Source organism: Panthera tigris, chromosome C1, assembly GCF_018350195.1.
Source record: "Panthera tigris isolate Pti1 chromosome C1, P.tigris_Pti1_mat1.1, whole genome shotgun sequence".
NCBI classification, from domain to species: Eukaryota; Metazoa; Chordata; class Mammalia; order Carnivora; family Felidae; genus Panthera; species Panthera tigris.
In genome coordinates, this window is record NC_056667.1 from 181,629,438 (window position 1) to 181,648,735 (window position 19,298).

At 37.3% G+C, this 19,298-nt stretch overlaps 1 protein-coding gene across 7 annotated transcripts in view; it reads right to left on the minus strand.

Annotated features, from left to right (window-relative positions):
• Positions 1-19,298, minus strand: part of ANKRD44 (ankyrin repeat domain 44) — a 227,656-nt gene that overhangs the window by 16,183 nt on the left and 192,175 nt on the right. For 3 of the 7 annotated variants that reach the window (XM_015543192.2, XM_015543193.2, XM_042994983.1), the window contains exons 23-27: positions 11,939-12,022; positions 10,286-10,431; positions 9,750-9,832; positions 7,528-7,610; positions 6,456-6,547 (exon numbers count right to left, since the gene is read on the minus strand). In XM_015543192.2, coding sequence (XP_015398678.2) covers positions 6,456-6,547; positions 7,528-7,610; positions 9,750-9,832; positions 10,286-10,431; positions 11,939-12,022 — 488 coding nt within the window. Of the gene's footprint in view, positions 1-1,158; positions 4,127-6,455; positions 6,548-7,527; positions 7,611-9,749; positions 9,833-10,285; positions 10,432-11,938; positions 12,023-19,298 lie in introns of those variants that run through there. The other 4 variants (XM_015543195.2, XM_007094714.2, XM_007094713.3 and 1 more) reach the window with 2 other exon arrangements.

Consider the following 19,298-nt stretch of genomic DNA (forward strand, 5'->3'; position numbering starts at 1 on the left):
CAACTCCAATTTACATAAGAAAACATTACAGACAAAATCCCACTGAAATCATCAAACAGTATTTTATGCGATTACAAATATGTTATGCAAAATATAACACTGGCACCAGATTTGTATCATCGTGCTTTGCAAAGATATATTGCACATGCTAAAGCATCAAATATGTAGACGAAACTACCAAACAAAAGATATTTGCATTGAATTTTTAGATCACTGCATAAGAAACGCATAAAATTACATTTTTACACACACTCAGATTGTCACTATCTTAAAACGCTTTTCCCCTAGAACATTGACCTATGGTTTACAGTTTTGTAAGAAGAAAGCATTTTAGCACTGCAAAATTCAACATAATTCCCATAGAAAACTTCGGCATTTTCATTTCAAAGCAGGTAAAGGGGAAATAGGAAAAAAAGACACTTTATACATTCAAAGAAAGGCTGAAATGAAAACTCACTGGTATTATATTGCTCCGATAACACTCAAACGAAAAAAATACAAAACATTTCACAGAACATTTTCAGAATATACAAATATAAAAAGGCACTCTAACTTCATATTACAAGACAAAAAAGGGGGTGAGTTCTTCAACCAATGCAACAGATACGCAAACCAAGTTGCTCAACAGTACAAAGAATAACGAGTGCAGCAAATCCATTTGATGTTCTTATTCTAATCTTATAATAAAATAAAAAATCAAGCAGCTGTTTACTGCCTAAAGTACCAAAACATACTATGGTGCCCTTTTAGTAGTGATAAATAGAAATCCCCTGAGCTTTTTACTGTAGAATCATAGCAGATTTTAGGCAATTTGGAGATAGTAATGTATTTACCAAGGATAGGCAGACACGGCGAATAGGTTAAGTGCAATGAAACATGATCCCTGTGGCTGTGGTTAAAATACAGTCCCAAAACAACACATTTAGGTAAAAGCGCTAAACAGCTAAGACTCAGTTAAAAGCATAATTTTTTTTTTTCTTAGAAAGCTATGCTGCAAATCTAGTTTTATTTCTACGAGATGTACTTGAAACACACAGAACTCAGAGTTTTAAAAGTCATTTCCTAAAGAAAAAAATTTGGGCTTGGGGAATGGAGAAACAGAGAGAGTGTGGGAGAGAGATCTGATTCAATGAACAATTCAGAGCGAGCATGATTTCATTTTGTTCCTTTGTCCTCCCTCTAGCAGTGAGAGAGGGGAAAAGTCAAAATGCAGCTACATGGAGAGAAATGTCCATGGCCGCCACCGCTTTGCTGCAATCTTCCTTGTATCTCTAGGCTACTCTGCAGGAAAAATGTGAATGCTGCTTCACCCACTAAAAGCAGGCATTTCCTGCTTTAAATGCCAATGGAGCAAGATTTCCATTCACTTCTAGAAAAGACACCACAGTATATCGTGCTTTTTTTTTTTAGCATTGGATCTCCCTTACTTTCAGTGTTTTGGTAAAGACAAGGTCATTATTGCTCATTAGCAATTTATCTACTTTTTAAAAATTCATCTTCCCTAAACAAACAAAAAGGACAGAGGAAGGAGGGGAGCACAACACCAAGAATTTAAAAAACAATGTTGGTGGTGTCAAAAATCGTCAGTGGAATTAATATCAATTCTAGAAGTCCTTTGAACAAGTTCTCATCTGTGAAGAACCCAATGTGAGTTTTTAATTAAATCCAGAATATTAAAAGAGTAAGAGTAAAGTCTTTTACAGTTAGATGAAAAATATAATACGGTATGTGTATTTGATCCAGATATGATAGAACACTGTTTTAAAAATATCTCACACACGCTATAAAAGAGAAATTTCCAGGGTGAAAATGGAACTGATTATAAAACGTCAGAGTCCCGCCCGAATGCAACACATTTCTCTCCTGTTTCTTCCTCAAGCGGAAAATAGCACTTGAGCTGGTGATTTGTATTTCTTCTCTTGGTACATGGACTCACACACTGATATCATTTCCCATTCCGTTTGGGGGACCACGTGAGATTTTCAGTGTGTTCAGAATAGTTCCTGCATCTTTCTTTGGGCCACCTTTGTGCATATGATCCACCACCCACCTGAGTTTTCATCTCGCAGAAGAGCTTTAAGGACGGCAGTGTCTCCTAGGCTCTCAAGGCTGGCTACAGACTGGGGCTGAGCACTGGATGTCGCACCCCTCTCCAACCGACGCGGAAGAGCCTGAGGGTCGGCTGGCAACCTTAGCAGGGGAAATGCTGGGCTTGGCCCACGACTGCTGCCTAGCCCAGAGAGGGTCCGGAGGGTGTTTCTGCTTTTTTGTTACTCCAAGTCACGCACACAGCAATTAACACAGAGGACAAACAACGGATGTTCCTCGACATTTGTTTCATTTCAAATAAATACAAACACATTTACATCAAAAGTATATGAACATTTTCTCTAGTTTGGCAAGAAAAAAAAAAAAAAGCCTTGGTCAACACATCCTCAGTTACAAATGTTAAGCCATCAACTAGAAATCTGTGTCTTAAGAAATATAAAATACAACAAAGACTGTTACACAAAAAGATTACAGTTGAACTCCATAGAAAAGCTACTTCAGTTCTCATTTCCACTTTGAAGGAAAACAATTAAATTCTTCCATTTTAGACTGAAGCATTTTGGTCCTCACGTATAGCTGGTTGATGAACTACAGACATATATATATATATATATATATATATATATATATATATATATACACATATACATATATGTGTGCATGTGTAGGTGCATAATGTTTAAAGAGTTTCATTCTTCTTTTTGTACAGCTATTCCAGGTGCAGAACGGGGTCCATTTGACCTAGAAGCTTTGGCAGAGGGAGCAGACGCAGTATTCACTATGTTGATTTGATCATCAAGTAACTATCAGTTGGCTTTAATTTCCACATCACCCATTTCTACTTTCTGCTTTCACCTCCTTTGCTTCCTTCTGTAGTCACACTTCCACTCACTTGGCATGACCTTGACTGAGAAGCTCATTTAACGTTTTACTACTGATAAACAAGGTCGATGGTTCTGATGTTTTTTAAAAAGTTAGCATTCTGGTTTAAGGATGAATTAGCAAATAAATAAAGGGTAGTTTCATATTAAATTTGCATATGTCTCAAAGTTTTGGTGCAATACAACTTTTCACCTGAACTTTTATTACATAGATTTGGATTCAATCAGTCGGGTGAAAACTACTCACAGACATGTTACAGGGAGTATTCGGTGCCATATTTGTGTTAAGTGAAAAAAGCAACTTCAATTTTCAGTGAATTTTTCCATTCATCTGGCAACTTTGACAAAATCCTTGGAAAGAAGTTCTGGATATTTAAGTGCGTATTATAGAGAAGATATATGAATAATTGGACTCCCTCAAAAAGATTATTACAGGCATCATTTCTGAAGATGAACACCTTTACCTTTGGCTTCTAGTAAGGAAGTAAACATCAAAGTGAGAAGAGATTTGAGGCAATTCCTATCCATACCTTCCATCCCCTTCCAGGGGACATGAATGTCATACTGATATGCTTCTTAGAACTCACAACTGGGTGAGTATATGAAAAAAAAATTCTTTATAGAGAACCGCTCCCTCTCAATTGCATTATGCCAAAAGAAAAAGAATTAAATGCATTTTTTACTTCTTACTTAAAATGAGAGGTAGACTTTCACAGAAGTATCTTAGATCTAAGGAAAACATAAAGACAAATAAAAATTGGCGCCCATCTGTGTGAGTGCTTTGTCCTACAGCCTAGCTGCCCTCTCTGGGTTTGATTAATTCCTTCTCTACAGGCTTCTGGAAGCCCAGGCCCATGATAACACTTGAACACAACATAAACCTGGAAGTCAAATTTCTTTCCCTTCTTCCATTATGGGTGATGAGGGAAAAGCTTCTACAGTCCAAAGTCAAAACGTTTCTGAATCAGAATCATTTTCATTGTACCCGTCCTCTGAGCCTACGTTGTTACTGCACAGGCTAACCATGCTACCCAGATTGGAGAGGGTCGTCCTGCTCAAATTGTCTTTTTTAAAACAAACGAAGTTGACAGCCGTCATTGTACTGGGAGGAGAAAAAGGCATCATGGTAGCCAAAATGAGGGCCAGGCAGTCAGCCACGTCTTTGTTAGGAGCGCAAGCCAGGGCCGGGGTATGACCTGGGCGTAAATGCAGACAAGGCAGTGGTTAGTCCAGGAAATCCAAAGGCGCCGTGAGCATTCCACAGTACATCTCAAACGACCTCACACGTGGAGATGTATGTTGAGTTAGAAATCATGCCAGGCAAAAAGAGGAGTTACTTCCCATGAGTCATGCTAGGGGTGAGGCTAGAGGGAACTGGAGGGGGAGACACTTCATGAAGGGTTTTGGGGTTTGTTTTTGTTTTTTCAGTTTACATGACAACAAGCACTATGTTATCCGAAGTTAGGCAGAATTCTAGTCTTCATCTAGTGAACAGAAACACAAGGGGGCAGGGATGGGACACAATTCCACACAAAAAAACCAGCAACAGGACAACCACAAAGGTGTTTCCACTTGAGAGCACACGCACACCATGCGCCTCAGGCCTGGGCCAGAGCACTCTCATTCTGAGAACAATGACTTTCCATCGTAGGTAATCGTGTGTCAGGTTAGGAGAGATACTGAAAATCAGATGTCCGTAAAAGTGACTAATGCAGATTTGTTGCTCTGTATATATTTATATAAAGTCTATACCAATTAACTAGTTCTAGGAAAATGGAATCAGTTGAGCAGATCAGACACAGGAAAGCACTGGTTGTTTGTGATTTGAAATTTACTATCAATTAGCGGAAATTTAATAGAATTAAAAAAAATACCAATACCACCAATCAAAGTCCCAAATCCCAACTGTGGGAAAATGACTGTCGAGTCATGTCATTCTCTACCATTTAGACTTGATGTGTCCTATCCAGAAGAGAAAACTATCTCGATACGTGCAACAGGTGCACGGGGAGGTAGATAAATTCTTTGATTTAATTACTATCCCTACCCAGCCTTTATTCTACTGACCTGAAAGGGTTAGCCTATCTTCTCTGCTGGCAAAGTTCCTACCACCTCTCCCTCATTCATTCAGAGGAACTGGCTTAATAAAACCCAACCTTTTGTTGTTTTATCAACGCTTGACCTAATTTCTGCTCCTGCCCTCCTTCCCCCAACAGATTATTCCTCTCTCTAGTAAGAAAACCAATAAAAATAGACAGGTATGATTTATGATTGTGCTGCTGTACAAAACTGCCCCAAATTGTTCCCAGGCCTTTGGGATACAGCTAAGCTCTAAGAAAGGCCTCAGTTCCACTAACCCAGGCCTCCCATTCCCGAGGTTACTATTGGCAGGACAAGCCTCAAATTCAGCAGGCTTACCCTGGAGAAAGACAAAACTAATTTATTTTGATCTCTTTTGGTCACTTTGGAGAAAAACTGCATGCCAACCCTAAGATACATAATAGGGATAAGAAGGTGAGGGGGAAGGGGGGGGGGTGGGACAACCAAGGACATGGAGAAATAGAGAACTTTCTGCGCCTCCTAGATGAGTCAGGTTGGGGAAAGAGCGGGGGGTACATGCTAGGATAAATGGGGCTGCAAAACAAAAACTAATAGGAATTAGCTAATGTCATATGGCTAATGCTTACTTCTGAGAAATAGGCATGGGCTGCTAGTTCCAATACCTGTAATAAGCAGTTAATTGAGTTACATTAATTATAATACTTTATAAATAATAATGCCACAATTAATGCCACATTAAAAATTACATCGTTCATAAATATCCAGAAGTTCGTCTTTTGTTCCCCGCGGTTTATAGGCCTTGTGCTTAAAATGGTAGTTTAACACAATTCTGGTATTCATAAGCTTTCCAAATTTCTTAGGAAGCAGAGTAGAAAGCTTCTGCTAAGAGTTAAGAGTTAGTTCATTTAGAAAAGGAATGTTACATAGATCAGGAGAAGCTTTCAAGCCTAGAAATTAATTAAACCATATACTCATGTTCCCCAAATATCCATACTGAGAATATGAGTTTTGATCTGTTCTTAAAAAAAAAAAAAAAAAAAAAAAAAAAAAAGTTTGATCTCAGAATGAACTGAAATACAAAGACCTGGGTTTTTCTTTGAGCCCCTGAGCATGCACTAATGACATGGATAGTCTCTAACTCTTCAGCGTATGCAGTTAGAAGTTTGAATGCCTATTTGAAAGCTTTTCAGTGTGTCTAAAACAGTTTAACCACCACGCTGAGGAGTCAGAGACCAGCTGCTGGCATTACATGCAAAATGGAAGGCACTGGTGGGCTACAGGTAGACTACGTATTTTACAAAGACAGACAGGACAAATTATCCTTGTTTGATTTCTCACACACAGAAACTTCCAAGGGTAGAGAATTCTCACTGCCTTTTTAATGAGCTTCTATCTTTCTCATCTTCCTCTAGCTTCACAGCATAGGTAAGGTACCTGTGGTGATTGCTTACTTTTTCCACTTACCATTTTCATCTATAGCGAGTACACAGGCCCCTTTGGCCAACAACTCCTCAACTACCACCTTCAAGCCATTTCGTGCAGCCACGTGGAGGGGTCTGAAACAAGACAACACCTAACGTCACCTGTGATGCATATTTGTATGAGAATGTGTCGTTTTGGGTAGCTGAATTGCTAAAAGGAAAAAAAAATACTTAAGAATCTATAAATAGTACACGAATATTTTTATTTTTTAAAATAAAAATATTTGCCAACTAAATCTTTTCCAGGTGCTAATGATCCAACTGTTCTTCCATGTTGGTCCAGATTTCTCTGCAGATACTACAAATACTCTGCATCTTAAACAACCCTAATAACAGTACATAGGGAGTCAGAAAAAGAACGCAAGCTCTGGCATGTTTTCTAGAAGGTTCTTTACCCCTTGCTTTCTACTCTAGCATTTGAATGACTGTTTCACACTGTCCATCAACATGATTGGTATTAATAGCACTCATATATATTTATCTCAAACCTCCTTATTATTACTAGATGCACTAAACAATATTTGGTTGAATTTCGAATACCTTAAAGAATAATGTCAAACCCAGTATACTCATCTCTGCTATATACATCTTAAGAAACTTAATGGAAAAAAAATCCTAATACTCCTTTGCCCTAAAATGTATAAGGAATTTGGAAAACAAATCAGCCTTTAGGTCTTCCATGCTGAGGAGTACACTGAATTGTATTAAATGTAATTAGGCCAAATTGCTTAGAAACCCTTCAAATGTATTCGAGGAACCTGATTTATAAAACTGTCACTTTCCAGTAAGAATACATAATGGTAGTGTATTATACTATATAATTCTCTGAAGGCATATCAAAATAAAGATTCTAACTAAAAATGTCTAGCTTGGTCAGCATTTGTCAGTATGTGACTGTCAACTTCCTGAAGGAGAAGCCAGGACTATGTCTTTCACCGCTGTGTTCCTCAGTGCTAGACTGGCACACAGCACACTCTTAATATCTGTTGAATAAACGACTATGAAATGAGTATGAATAAACTATGTCCAAATCCAACTGTAGTAGTCACACTTACGTCTGCAGTGCGTTATTTCTTGCATTAATAAGGCTCTCGTCCTGTATCTTGTCAAGTATTAACAAGGCACATTTTTCATGACCCTAATCAAGAAAAAAAAAAAAAATAAGAAACACAAGACAGAAACACAGAAAAGTTCCTGCAAAATTACTTGATTTTGCTTTAAATTTAAAACGAACATTCTTTGCTTCAAAACATTTTATTAAGGCTATTTTCTGAGTAATTCCTTTTTTTTTCTAAAAAGCAAATGGTTAAAGGATGCTAGATTCTCAAAGATTCTGGATAAGGTCTATTAGGACTTGATTAATGGAACTCTAATCTAAAATATTAATATTTCTAAGGTAACAGCAGAATTAATGTTCAGAGAACTGAAGGAGATGCTAGTTCAGCAAGGTCAGCTGGTAAACATATAAGTCTGTCAACGTTACTTTTGAAACATATGTCAAGTCCCATCTCCTTCCTCAAGGCCTCAGTGACACTCAGTGACCCATCTACTCCTGAAATTTCCATCACATCTATTACCAGTATCACTTATCATTATGTTGTGAAGGAACTCTTTCAGGAAAGTTCATTCTTTTCTTCCTCAACCAGGGGAAGATATCTTTATATCTTATAAGAGATGGTTGATAATTTTAAAAAATTAATTTTTAAGTCAGAGACACTTTCATGACTTCAGGCCTATGCCCTGTTAAGGGGTCATAGTTTCTTAAACGCTTGCTATTCAAAGTGCGTCCCACAGACAAGCAACATCAGCTTAACTTGGGAGTTAGAAATGTTGAATCTCAGGCCTCACTTCAGACCTGCATTGTTTTAAACACTTATTTATTTATTTATTTATTTTTTGGGAGGGGGGGGAGGGAGAGAGAATGAGTTGGGGAGGGGTAGAGAAAGAGAGGGAGCCCAATGCAGGGCTTGATCTCATGAACTGTGACCTGCATTTTAACAAGATCCTCTAGTGATTCATTTGCACAACAAAGGTTGAAGATCATTGTACTTCTATTCATGAAAACATTACACTTTGAAACAAACTTTATGAAACTGAGTTTTTTTTGTGGTTTCCATGGGCTTCCCAGAGCATGAAGTGAGAAAATGCAACCACTGAAATGAAAAACCAAGACTTCTGGTACCAATGGGTATAAACAACACCTTTAACTGTCACTATATTCAAATAAACCACCATCACCGGTGTCCATTGGCATCACATTATAATGCCTTATAAGGGAGCCCCTGAAATGTAATTTCAGAAGTGTCCCTGGAGTTTTCATTCTAATGCACTCTGATAGAGTGTAAATAGTTGTGATCTTATTAGAGGCCCATCTGGGCTTAAAAATATTCATAGCCGTAAGCTTAGTAAGTTCACATTTGGAATTTATCTTAAAGGAATGAGTAAGAATTCTTTAAAAAAATATTTCTCTACAATGACAACATCTATAGTAGCACATATTTTAAAACATGCAAACGTCTAACAGTTGGGGACGGGTTGAATAAAGGATGGCACATTTCTAAGGTAGAATACCATGCATCTTCTAAAACACTATAAAAATTTGATATCTAAAAGAAAGATATTCATAAGAGATGATTCAGTAACAAAAGCAGGGTTTAAAATAGTATGATCTCCCTTTTGTAAAATTATATATGTATTTATATGTCATTTATCTTTTACAGAATCAGGAATCTTGGGCTACATGCGAACATCATACTATTAAAAAAAAACAAACAAAAAAACTCAAACACATTCCTTGTGGTGAACTACGTATGCATCAGAAAAAAGGACAGAAGGTAGAAATGCACATGAATGCACTAATTTGCCTCCTAGGAGAGTAATTTTTGGCTGTGTTATTACAATGTTTTCAAATGGAACAAAATGAAAACAAGTGGACCTTTTTATACTTTAGAAGCCATGTAACTACAGCCCCAGCCTGTGTTTCAAACCAAAATGATATAGTCATGCAACCATGGAGACAGACACAGTGGCAGCATGAAGATAGACCACACAAGAATGCAAGTGTCACATGCCATGAAAGTCATATCCTCATCAACCCCTGCGTGGGTCTGCCTTTTTGCCTCTTCCCCTTCCATTATGCTTAGAGTTGACAACACCTTGGGGAAATGTACATCTTAATTAAGAGACATGATACACGCTTCTGAGATAGCATTCAAGTGGTATTATTTTTCCTATTATTACAACACTAAGTAACACTGTTTCAAATTCATTTACATACTTTGCTACTAGCCAAATGTAAGGATGTGTTCAAGTCTTTATCCTTTACAGTCAGATCAGCCTGGGCACTGTTCACCAAGATATCTATAGAAAAAGCCAAGAGAGAATTACTCAGACTACATGCCAATTATAATCACACATTCAAATCAGTATGGTCACGTAATCATATTTAATGCTTTTAAAGAAAAAAAAGAGGAATACTTTATCGCCACATTTGTTCCATCCAAACCCAAGGTCTACAGGCATCAAGTTTAATTCTCTGTACACAGTTCTGTTATTTCCAGGTCAAATAAATCTGTTGCTATATTTGGTCTCTAAATGTTGAGATGTTTCACTGCAGAGATGAGTTCACTTTGAAGAGGTCCACCAATAATCAAATAACAGGGGACTGAGGATGATTAGCAAGTAGAGTCAAGTGGCTTAAATAAAATGCTGGCCTTTTTTACATGCATATACCAAGAGAATAACTGATTCTCGGTTTTATGCTACTCTGGTTTTGGTTGGGCGTGGATGTGAAGCCCACCAGTCAGCACATACCCACAGCGCCTGCCTGCCCATTCTCAGCAGCCATCATCAGTGCTGTTTTCCCTGAATTATCTGCTGCGTTCACTTCGGCACTGTGTCTCAGAAGAAGCTGCAAGCACTCCACGTGATCAGCAAATGCTGCCGCATGAAGCGGTGTCCTAATGATTTAAAACAAACAGGATGTTAGTTTCCTTTATTATTTATTTTTTACTTTTATCACTTTTGAGAGAAAGAGAGAGAGAGAGAGAGAGAGAAAGAGAACAGGCAGGGGAGGGGAGAGAGAGAGGTAGACACGGAATCCGAAGCAGACTCCAGGCTCTGAGCTGTCAGCACAGAGCCCGATGTGGGGCTCAAACCCATGAACCACGAGATCATGACCCGAGCCAAACTTGGATGCTCAACCGACTGAGCCACCCAGGTGCCCCAATTTTAGTTTCCTTTAAACTCAACACACTCTTTCTGTATATGCCTGAGAAACATGTGCACAGTGTCATCTTAGGGATTTAAACCTTCTCAGTTTACTGAGATGACAATCAGGCCCTCTCCAAGGTCCATTCAGTCACCTAGGTGAATGGCACCCCCTAGATTTGGAGGGTGTAAGTGGTGGCCTTGATAATAAAGTGAGCATCTGCACTGACCCTTTAATGTTGAGTTCCAGTGACTTCTTTCTTATCTTTGATAAAGATACTTTCAAAATTAGGCCTTAATTTTATAGATAATTGGCTATTTAAATAATAAAAAAGCCCACATTATCTACTGTGGACAGTAGATTTCTCTAGGAGTACAATTTGGTATTATTTATCAAAAATAAAAACCACTGACCTTCTAACCAAGTAAATCCATGTTTAAAACTTTATTTCCTAGATGTACTTGGTCATGTGAACACACACATACACTAGACTGCTCACTGCACCACTCTGCGAAACAGCAAAATACTGGAAACAAATTAAATGTTCTTCACTAGAAGGCAGGCTGATTAAATGAGTATAGCGATTCAGTGAAGTAATATGCAGCTTCAAAAATAATCTGGTAAATCTACATATTCTGGTATGAAAAGGTTTCCAAGATACCCTAAAAGCAGAGCATTGCAACAGAATTCTCCCATTTGCATAAGAGCATAAGTATATATTTTTTTACATATGTTTGTGGTTATTGTGTAGAAATTACTTGGTAGAATATAAAAATGTGAAAAGATCAATTTAAGGTGATGGAAGAGGCTGGGGCTTCTGGGATAAGAGAGTAATTTCTCCTAATTACATATTCATTATATTTAATTTTTAAAAGCCATGCTTTTACATTACTTTTTGTGACTTTTATTGTTTGTTCTTTTTTTTTTTTTTTGAGAGAGAGAGAGAGAGAGAGAGAGAGAGAAAGAGTATGAGTGGGGAAGAGGGGTAGAGGAAGAGAGAAAGAGAGACAGAGAGAGAGAATCCCAGGCAGGTTCCACACTCAGCACAGAGTCTGATGTGGGGCTCAATCCCAAGACCCTGGGATCATGACCTAAGCCAAAATCGAGAATCATATGCTCAACTGACTGAGCCACCAAGGTGCCCCTATATTACTTTTTAAACTAAACAAAAAAATAAATGTTTGGCTACTTTACAACCACAAAGCAGAGACTAAGATTGATCAAGACAAGAGGCATGCCATCTCAGTATCACTTACCTGCCTTTGTCATCTCTGCAATTGACAATGCTGGAATCTATGGCCCCAAGTAGCAATGACGCACAATTCTCATGATCGTTTATTCTAAAATGAAAATAAGGTTTACATTTTAAGGTATCACTCTTTTAAAAATTACATGTTTCCTCCCACTCCATCTTCCTATGCACTATATATTTTAACAATCTGACACATTAAAAAAAATCTGATTCAAATATCTGGGGTTTATGATCTGTTCACATGATTGCAGAAGACAATTTAGATCACACGAACAAACTTCATTTAATGCTTCATGAAGCAGGCAGTCTCCATTCTCAAGAGTTTGGAGAACTGCTTGCTTCAGGAAGCGTTAAATAAGATGTATATCACCTAAATTGTCTTCTTTAATCAGTTTAACAGGTGACGAGGGTGGGATTCTAAGCTGACTACTAACAGCCTGCAAGAGGAAAAGACAAGCAAGGCACCTGCCTAACCCTGAGTTCACTCTCCTCTGGTTACCAAGGGCCGGGGGTGAGTCACTCTTGGATTTGAGGTCCGCTCCCTTGTCTGAAACGGTCCAGGCCAAACGCACTTTATCCAAAACTTTTTAAGGGAAAAGTGTTCATTAAAGTTCCCAGAGAGGTTCTATGATTCAGAAAAGGCTCAGGGACAGTTAGGTGACAGCAGTTGTGGGACTAACAGGGACCATGATTTAAGTCTACAGCATAAACCACTGGGAGACTTGGGGAAATAAATTAAAAGTCTGCAAAAATGCAGACTGTTTTGACCAACGGCACATCAAAATCTAAGTAGGCACAAGTTGGACTATTCGAAGCCCTTAGGGCATCCACCATTGTAAAGAATGCTTGTGACGAGTAATAGATCTTTTGTTAATGAGAATCTTAGAAATCAAAGCCACAAAATTGATGGGCATAGGTTGGGCACTTAAAAGCTGTTACAGTGCTCACCACATACTTCTGTGATAAGCTGGTCATGGAACAGATTAGATTCATACTAGGTCACCCAACAACTTCAAGAAAATTTCATGCAACAAGGTACACTGTAAAACACCACACAAATCCCAAACTCAATGGTACATCTCTCTCAGGTATTAATTTGGTTCCAAGAGACTCTAGGCTTAGCTAAAGAAATGACATCCTCAAGTTTCAAAGAATTGAGCACTCTGCCTTCAAGCACAGTTGCTTATTTTATGTCTAAGAACTGTGGTCCCAGATGCGATGGATACCTACGAAAATGGCAAACTCTTACTAAGACAACCCAGAATTAAAATGGCCATCATGGGGAATGTTCCAATTAGGTAAGATTGTTCCTTTGAGAAGAAGACTTGAGAGCAAGGGTTCCCAAATCAACAAAGAGAATGGGATGCCTATTTTTATTGGTCTGCAGAAGCTTCCAAAAGGTTTCAAGATTCCAAGGTAGCTTCATTGAAAGATTCATTGCAAAAGGTTAATGAAAAATTAAAGACACAAGAGGTACCTGAAATAAAGACTGTAAGACTGATATGACTCCTACTACTGCCCTCTATCCTCCCTTACCTGAGTACTTACAGTCTACTAATTCACTTCTGAATTGCCTTTCCACTGTTAAGAGGCTACAAGAGCGTAAACAAGTCTTTTCAGAGTTACTGGCCCTATAGCTACAACTGCTCCAAGGCCAGAAACTTAAAACAACACCTCAGTGCACCATCATCAAAACAGTGGCTCAGAAATTGGTGTCTCATTTGCAATCCACCAGGACACTGGAGAAAAGATTGTCCTAGAAGGTTTTGTGCAAATCCTCTGATACCAACTCAAATGTCCCCATATATACCCTCAAAGGAGGGCCCCTATTATATGGGCCCCCTCCAGTGTTGATAAGATGCCAAGGAATTCTCCGGTAAACTGCTATAAGTTATTCCTTTTAACAGCCAAGTCGAAATAAAATTAAAATTAATGGAAAAATCTTGCCAAATTCCGGTAGACACATACCAGAGCAATATTCTCTACTTTAAACTCCACTCACTCTGGAGCCTGCAGATGGGATCCTGGGAAAACTGGCAAGAGCGGGCAAAGAGTGAGAATTCTTACCAGATTCAGCTTTTCTGGTCTCTGTGGTGCCTGGTCAAGAGGGGAAGGTATAATTTTGTGTTTTCCCTTCCTTTCCAAATTCACTCTTATGAATTTGGTTTATTGATCCTTTTCTCTTCCAGGGACTGCTATTGCCTTCTTGCTTGTCCTAAATCCTTCTTTCTTTTGGCAATCTTTAGGAGGTAGCTGTGGATCTTGGGAGAGTAGTATCTTTTGTACCATCTTTGGGGGCACCTCTTGCATTCCATGGGTTGTTCAGTATTGCCAGGGATATTTACCGTTTGCCCAGGCTGAAACTTGACAAGATATTGGAAATGCCTTTTTCTTTCTTTCTTTCTTTTTCTTTCTTTCTTTCTCTTTCTTTCTTTCTTTCTTTCTTTCTTTCTTTCTTTCTTTCTTTCTTTCTTTCTTTCTTTCCTTCCTTCCTTCCTTCCTTCCTTCCTTCCTTCCTTCCTTCCTTCTTTTTTTTAAAGTTGCTTCATGGTCAGAAGTTGGCCAAATAGGAAGTTGGTATTCAGAGCCTGATAGTAACTTTTTTTTTAGGCCTTTCCACTAAGTTAAATGAAACTATGTACCTGGTGTTGGGAGTGGGGAACCAGGGGCATTCCAAAGATAAACAGCTCTAAATCTAGAACAAAGGAAGCCTTTGATTTCTATCTTAGTTGAAGGAAGATTTTCTCCTTGATGTAAAAAAGCAAATTAAAGATAATGTAGTTGGATGAGTAGGTCAGCCCCCTTTTTGGGGGGAATTAAAACCAACCTTCCTTGCCTTACAAATTCGGTTTTTAAAGAACAGAAAAAGCTCACCTATCCTTTTTATCAATCCCCAAATATCCTCTATTCATCTCAAAGGCTTGTAGGTATTGTAAAATCCTAGATTTAGGAAACAGAAGTCCTTCTTGGAAGAAAGAATTACTGCATTCTTTCCCTGTGCCTTTGAGATGTAAATGTTATAAAGGTCTTCTCTAGGAACTTGTTTGTAGGCCATCTGTTTGAAATGCACATTTCAGGGAAATAATTCTTGTCAGAAAAAAGAAGAAAAAAAGAAAGGCTATTTGGAAACTAGGAAATAAAAAATCCTAAGTGTTGATGAGCACTGGGTGATGTACGGAATCTCTAAATCTCTATATTGTACACCTGAAACTAATATAACACTGTATATTAACTATACTGGAATTTAAAAAAATGTTTAGGGGTGCCTAGGTGGCTGAGTCAGTTAAGTCTCAGACTCTTGATTTCAGCTCAGTTCATGATCTCATGGTTGGTGAGTTTGAGCCCTACATTGGGCTCTGCACTGACAGCACAGAGCCTACTTGGGATTCTCTCTTCCTCTCTCTCTGCTCCTACCCCACTTGTGCTCTTTCTCTCTCAAGATAAATAAATAAATAACTTAAATTTTTTTTTTAAATCTTAAGTTTTCTCCTTAAATATTAGTAAAGAGGTTTAAGCCATCTGAGCAGATAACCTTAACTAATTCCATTTGTCAAAAACAAAATTTAGATCTATGTATTTGTTTTGTTAAAAATTTTTTTTCAAATGTTTATTTCTTTTTGAGAGAGAGAGTGTGAGTGGAAGAGTAAGTATGATGTTTCATCTCCAATTTTTGAAGAATTTTGTTATTGATTTGTAAATTGATTTCCTTGTTGTTTCAATTTCTTTTTTAAAATTTTTTTGTGTTTATTAATTTTGAGAGAGAGACAGAGACAGAGAGCACCAGTGAGGGAGGGACAGAGAGAGAGGGAGACACAGAATGTGAAGTAGGCTCCAGGCTCTGAGGTGTTGGCACAGAACCCCATGTGGGGCTCAACCTCAAAAACTATGAGATCATGACCTGAGCCAGATGCTTAACCAGTTGAACCACCCACACGCCCTGTTGTTTTTTTTAAAATAAACTAGCGAGCTTTGCATTATCATACCTGTTTAAAGGCTAAAATTTGAAAACAAAAGCTGTAAGATTTCTGTTTGTATCCATCTATATGTGTATGTATGTCTATGTATGTATGTTATGTTTTTTTCTACTTCCTGATAATATTACCAAAATTAATTTGTAAAGAGCTCTATTTAATTGGCTTAAAGAATATTAAGCACGTACAGAAGTCAAGTATATTCTCTGAAATATAGAAACTAACCTAAATGTTTTTCAGGTTCACATGATCTAGGTTATCTTTGGTAAACAAAGAATAATTTTAGGATGGTTGGTTTAATTTAAAGCAGGCATGTCTTCAGAATTATCAGGATGTATAATGTAGACATAAAACTTTCATTCTACTTATGTGTACTAAAAATCAAATAAGCTCATGTCATCACTGTTACAGAATTTGTCAGCAAGAAAGGTAATTTAAGATGATTGTTAGCTGTTTACTATCTCATGAAACTTTCATGAGTGATCTAAACAATTGTTAAGCACAAGTAAATTAAATAGATGTAAGAAAAAATATAGATGTAAGTAAGATAAAAGTTTGTAAATAAACTTTTCAACAATAATTATGCTTTATGGTGTGTATACTTAAGAAAAGTTTCCAAAATGTTTTTGGTAACCTGAAGCTTTAAAGTTATATGAGATAAATTAAATGATGGATATTCATTGACTATATAGATCATTTCCAATTAACATAAAATTCTGAAACATTAATTACTGAACATAGATTTATCTACTTTTGGCTTCCTTTGACCAAGGTGCTAGAGATGTTTTGCTCTGTTTGTAAACATGTTTTATACCACATTGAAAAATGTACTATGTGGGAGAAATATACTTCTCAAAATTATGAAATTTATTTATAAATTTGCCAATCCACCGAATGCTAATGTAATAGACAATCCACTATTGCTTACTTCTTAGTTTTCACTAGGAGTTAGGGCTCTAGAGGTTAAGAAGTTTAATCAATTAAAATTATTGAGACATAATAAGGGTGAAAGAAAACAACTGTGTAAGAAAGGTAGGTAATAAAAGTAGAATGTATTTTTTTGGATAAGGAAAGGTACGAAAGATACGGGTTTTTTTTTTTTTTGTTTATTCGATTATTTTGATAAGAAAAAAGAGAAAGTAATTTTTTACTAAAGTAAAATGACTTTTTTTCTGGAACAAGAAAGAGAGAGGAAAATTAGTATAAAATCTGAATGGACATAAAAGTTGTAAAAGACCTGCAGAAAAGGAATCTTGGAAAAGGAATTCTATGTGTGGTCAAGCTGGCTAAGATTGGAATGGATGTATTTAAGTTTAAAAAAATGAGTTTTAGCATCAAAAGTACACTAGTGCAAAATCAGAATTTGGTTTTCTCTCTGTTAAATAAAAGAACAACGGGTTTTTTTTGTTTTTGTTTTTTTGTTTTTTTAGATTATTGGTCTGCACTCAATAAGAAATTATAAGCAAAGGTGTTTTTTTTTAACCTTTTAAGAAATCCTCCTGAAAAGCAAAAGATTTATTTCTTACCAAAATAGTTTAATGTGTTTTATGCTATCTTTATCATGTCTTTGTTTTATCTTACTTTTTTTAAAAGTTTATTTATTTGAGAGAGATAGAGAGTGTGTGTGCATGCATGCACACAAGCCCAGGGGAGGGGCAGAGAGAGAGAGGAGAGAGAATCCTAAGCAGGCTCCGTGCTGTCAGCACAGAGCCTGATGTGAGGCTTGAACTCATGAACCACGAGATCATGACCTTAGCCAAAATCAAGAGTCAGACACCCAGGTGTCCCCAATGGGTCTTTAATTACTTAAGAAAAAGAGCTAAGGAGTTTTTTGTTTGTTTGTTTTTTTAGCCAGTATGAAGTTTTCTGTATTTGAAAGTAAAGACTTAAAGTCTTTAACTATCACTTTGGTTAAATGGATAACTAAATATTGTTGCACAGTGACCTATGATCCTATTTGACCAAGTGTTTTAAAATCTTTTGATATTTTTGATAAACTTCTTCCATAACAAATTCTTTTTTTTAATGTTTATTGTGCTGTCAGTGCATAGCCTGATGTGGGGCTAGAACTCATGAACCATGAGATCATGATCTGAGCCAAAGTTGGATGGTCAACCAACTGAGCCATCCAGGCACCCCACCCGCAAATAAAATTCTAAATGAAGTCTTTTTGACCTTGAACGAAGTTGGGTATTTTTCAAAGGTACCTGAAACATCTCAAAAGATTCTTTCTCTTTCCTTATGAAAGGATAAATATTAAACTAATCAGGCTTATTTGGTATGTTAAATTATATAGGAAGCATTGTCAGATAAGAAATGATGTTTTCAGGTTATATGGTGAGCATACATACGTTATCATAAGTGTTCCAGAAATTGTATAAAATTCCTAAAATTCTGATGCATTCTGGTATAATTTTATCTGTCCATAATTCCACTTATCATGTTAAATGTTATGTGTAACAAAAATTACCAAATTTCCTTGTCAATTCCTTGCAATTGTTATCGGATCTTCCACAATAGACCTATTTAAGTCCTTTGTCATATACAGGCAGTTATTGTTTTACTCTGATGCTTTTGCAAAATGAAATTCCTGGAAAGGACCCTGCGAAGTACCCTTGATCACTGACACTGCTGCCAAATTACAAGGTGTACAAATCTCATGACTGTAGAAGGCTCATCTGACATCTGGTCCTGGGCCAATGCCAGAGACTTCAAAATCAAATTGACTGTGAAGATTAGTAGCTGACACTGAAGTACACCGTTTCCTCCGAAGATGTTGGATCAAGAACATTTCTCTCCATTCCTCTTTCCCTCTCTGGCCATTTTTTCCCTAATTATTATACCATGAAGGTCTTTATGATTCGTGTGTCCACCTCTCACCTTGAGCTGGCCTAGAAAGAGAATGCCATCACTCACATATGTCAGGCCACTGCAAAGGAGGGTAATCAAACTCTCAACTTACTGTTGGATTTGCTATAATACTGGTGACCCTGTGGTTCTGTCCATCAAAAACTTTCTCCTGATTTCTAATGTCTAGGTTTCTCTAGAACAAGCTTGCTGGATAACACTTCTAGGGAAGTGGAAACACGGTTATACAAGACACACTAACAGGCCAGCTGGCTTAAAGAAGTATCCCCTCTTTGGGACCATATTTCTTGGTTTGATTCTAGTTGGTTTGGTTCATGGGGACCCCGTTTCAGGAATGTCCTGCAAATCTTAGGAATACTTTTTTCTTATTTTTATTTTTAATTTAATTTTTTATTTTTTAAAATTTACATCCAAATTAGTTAGCATATAGTGTAACAATGATTTCAGGAGTAGACTCCTTAGTGCCCCTTACCCATTTAGCCCATCCCCCCCCCACAACCCTCCAGTAACCCTCAGTTTACTCTT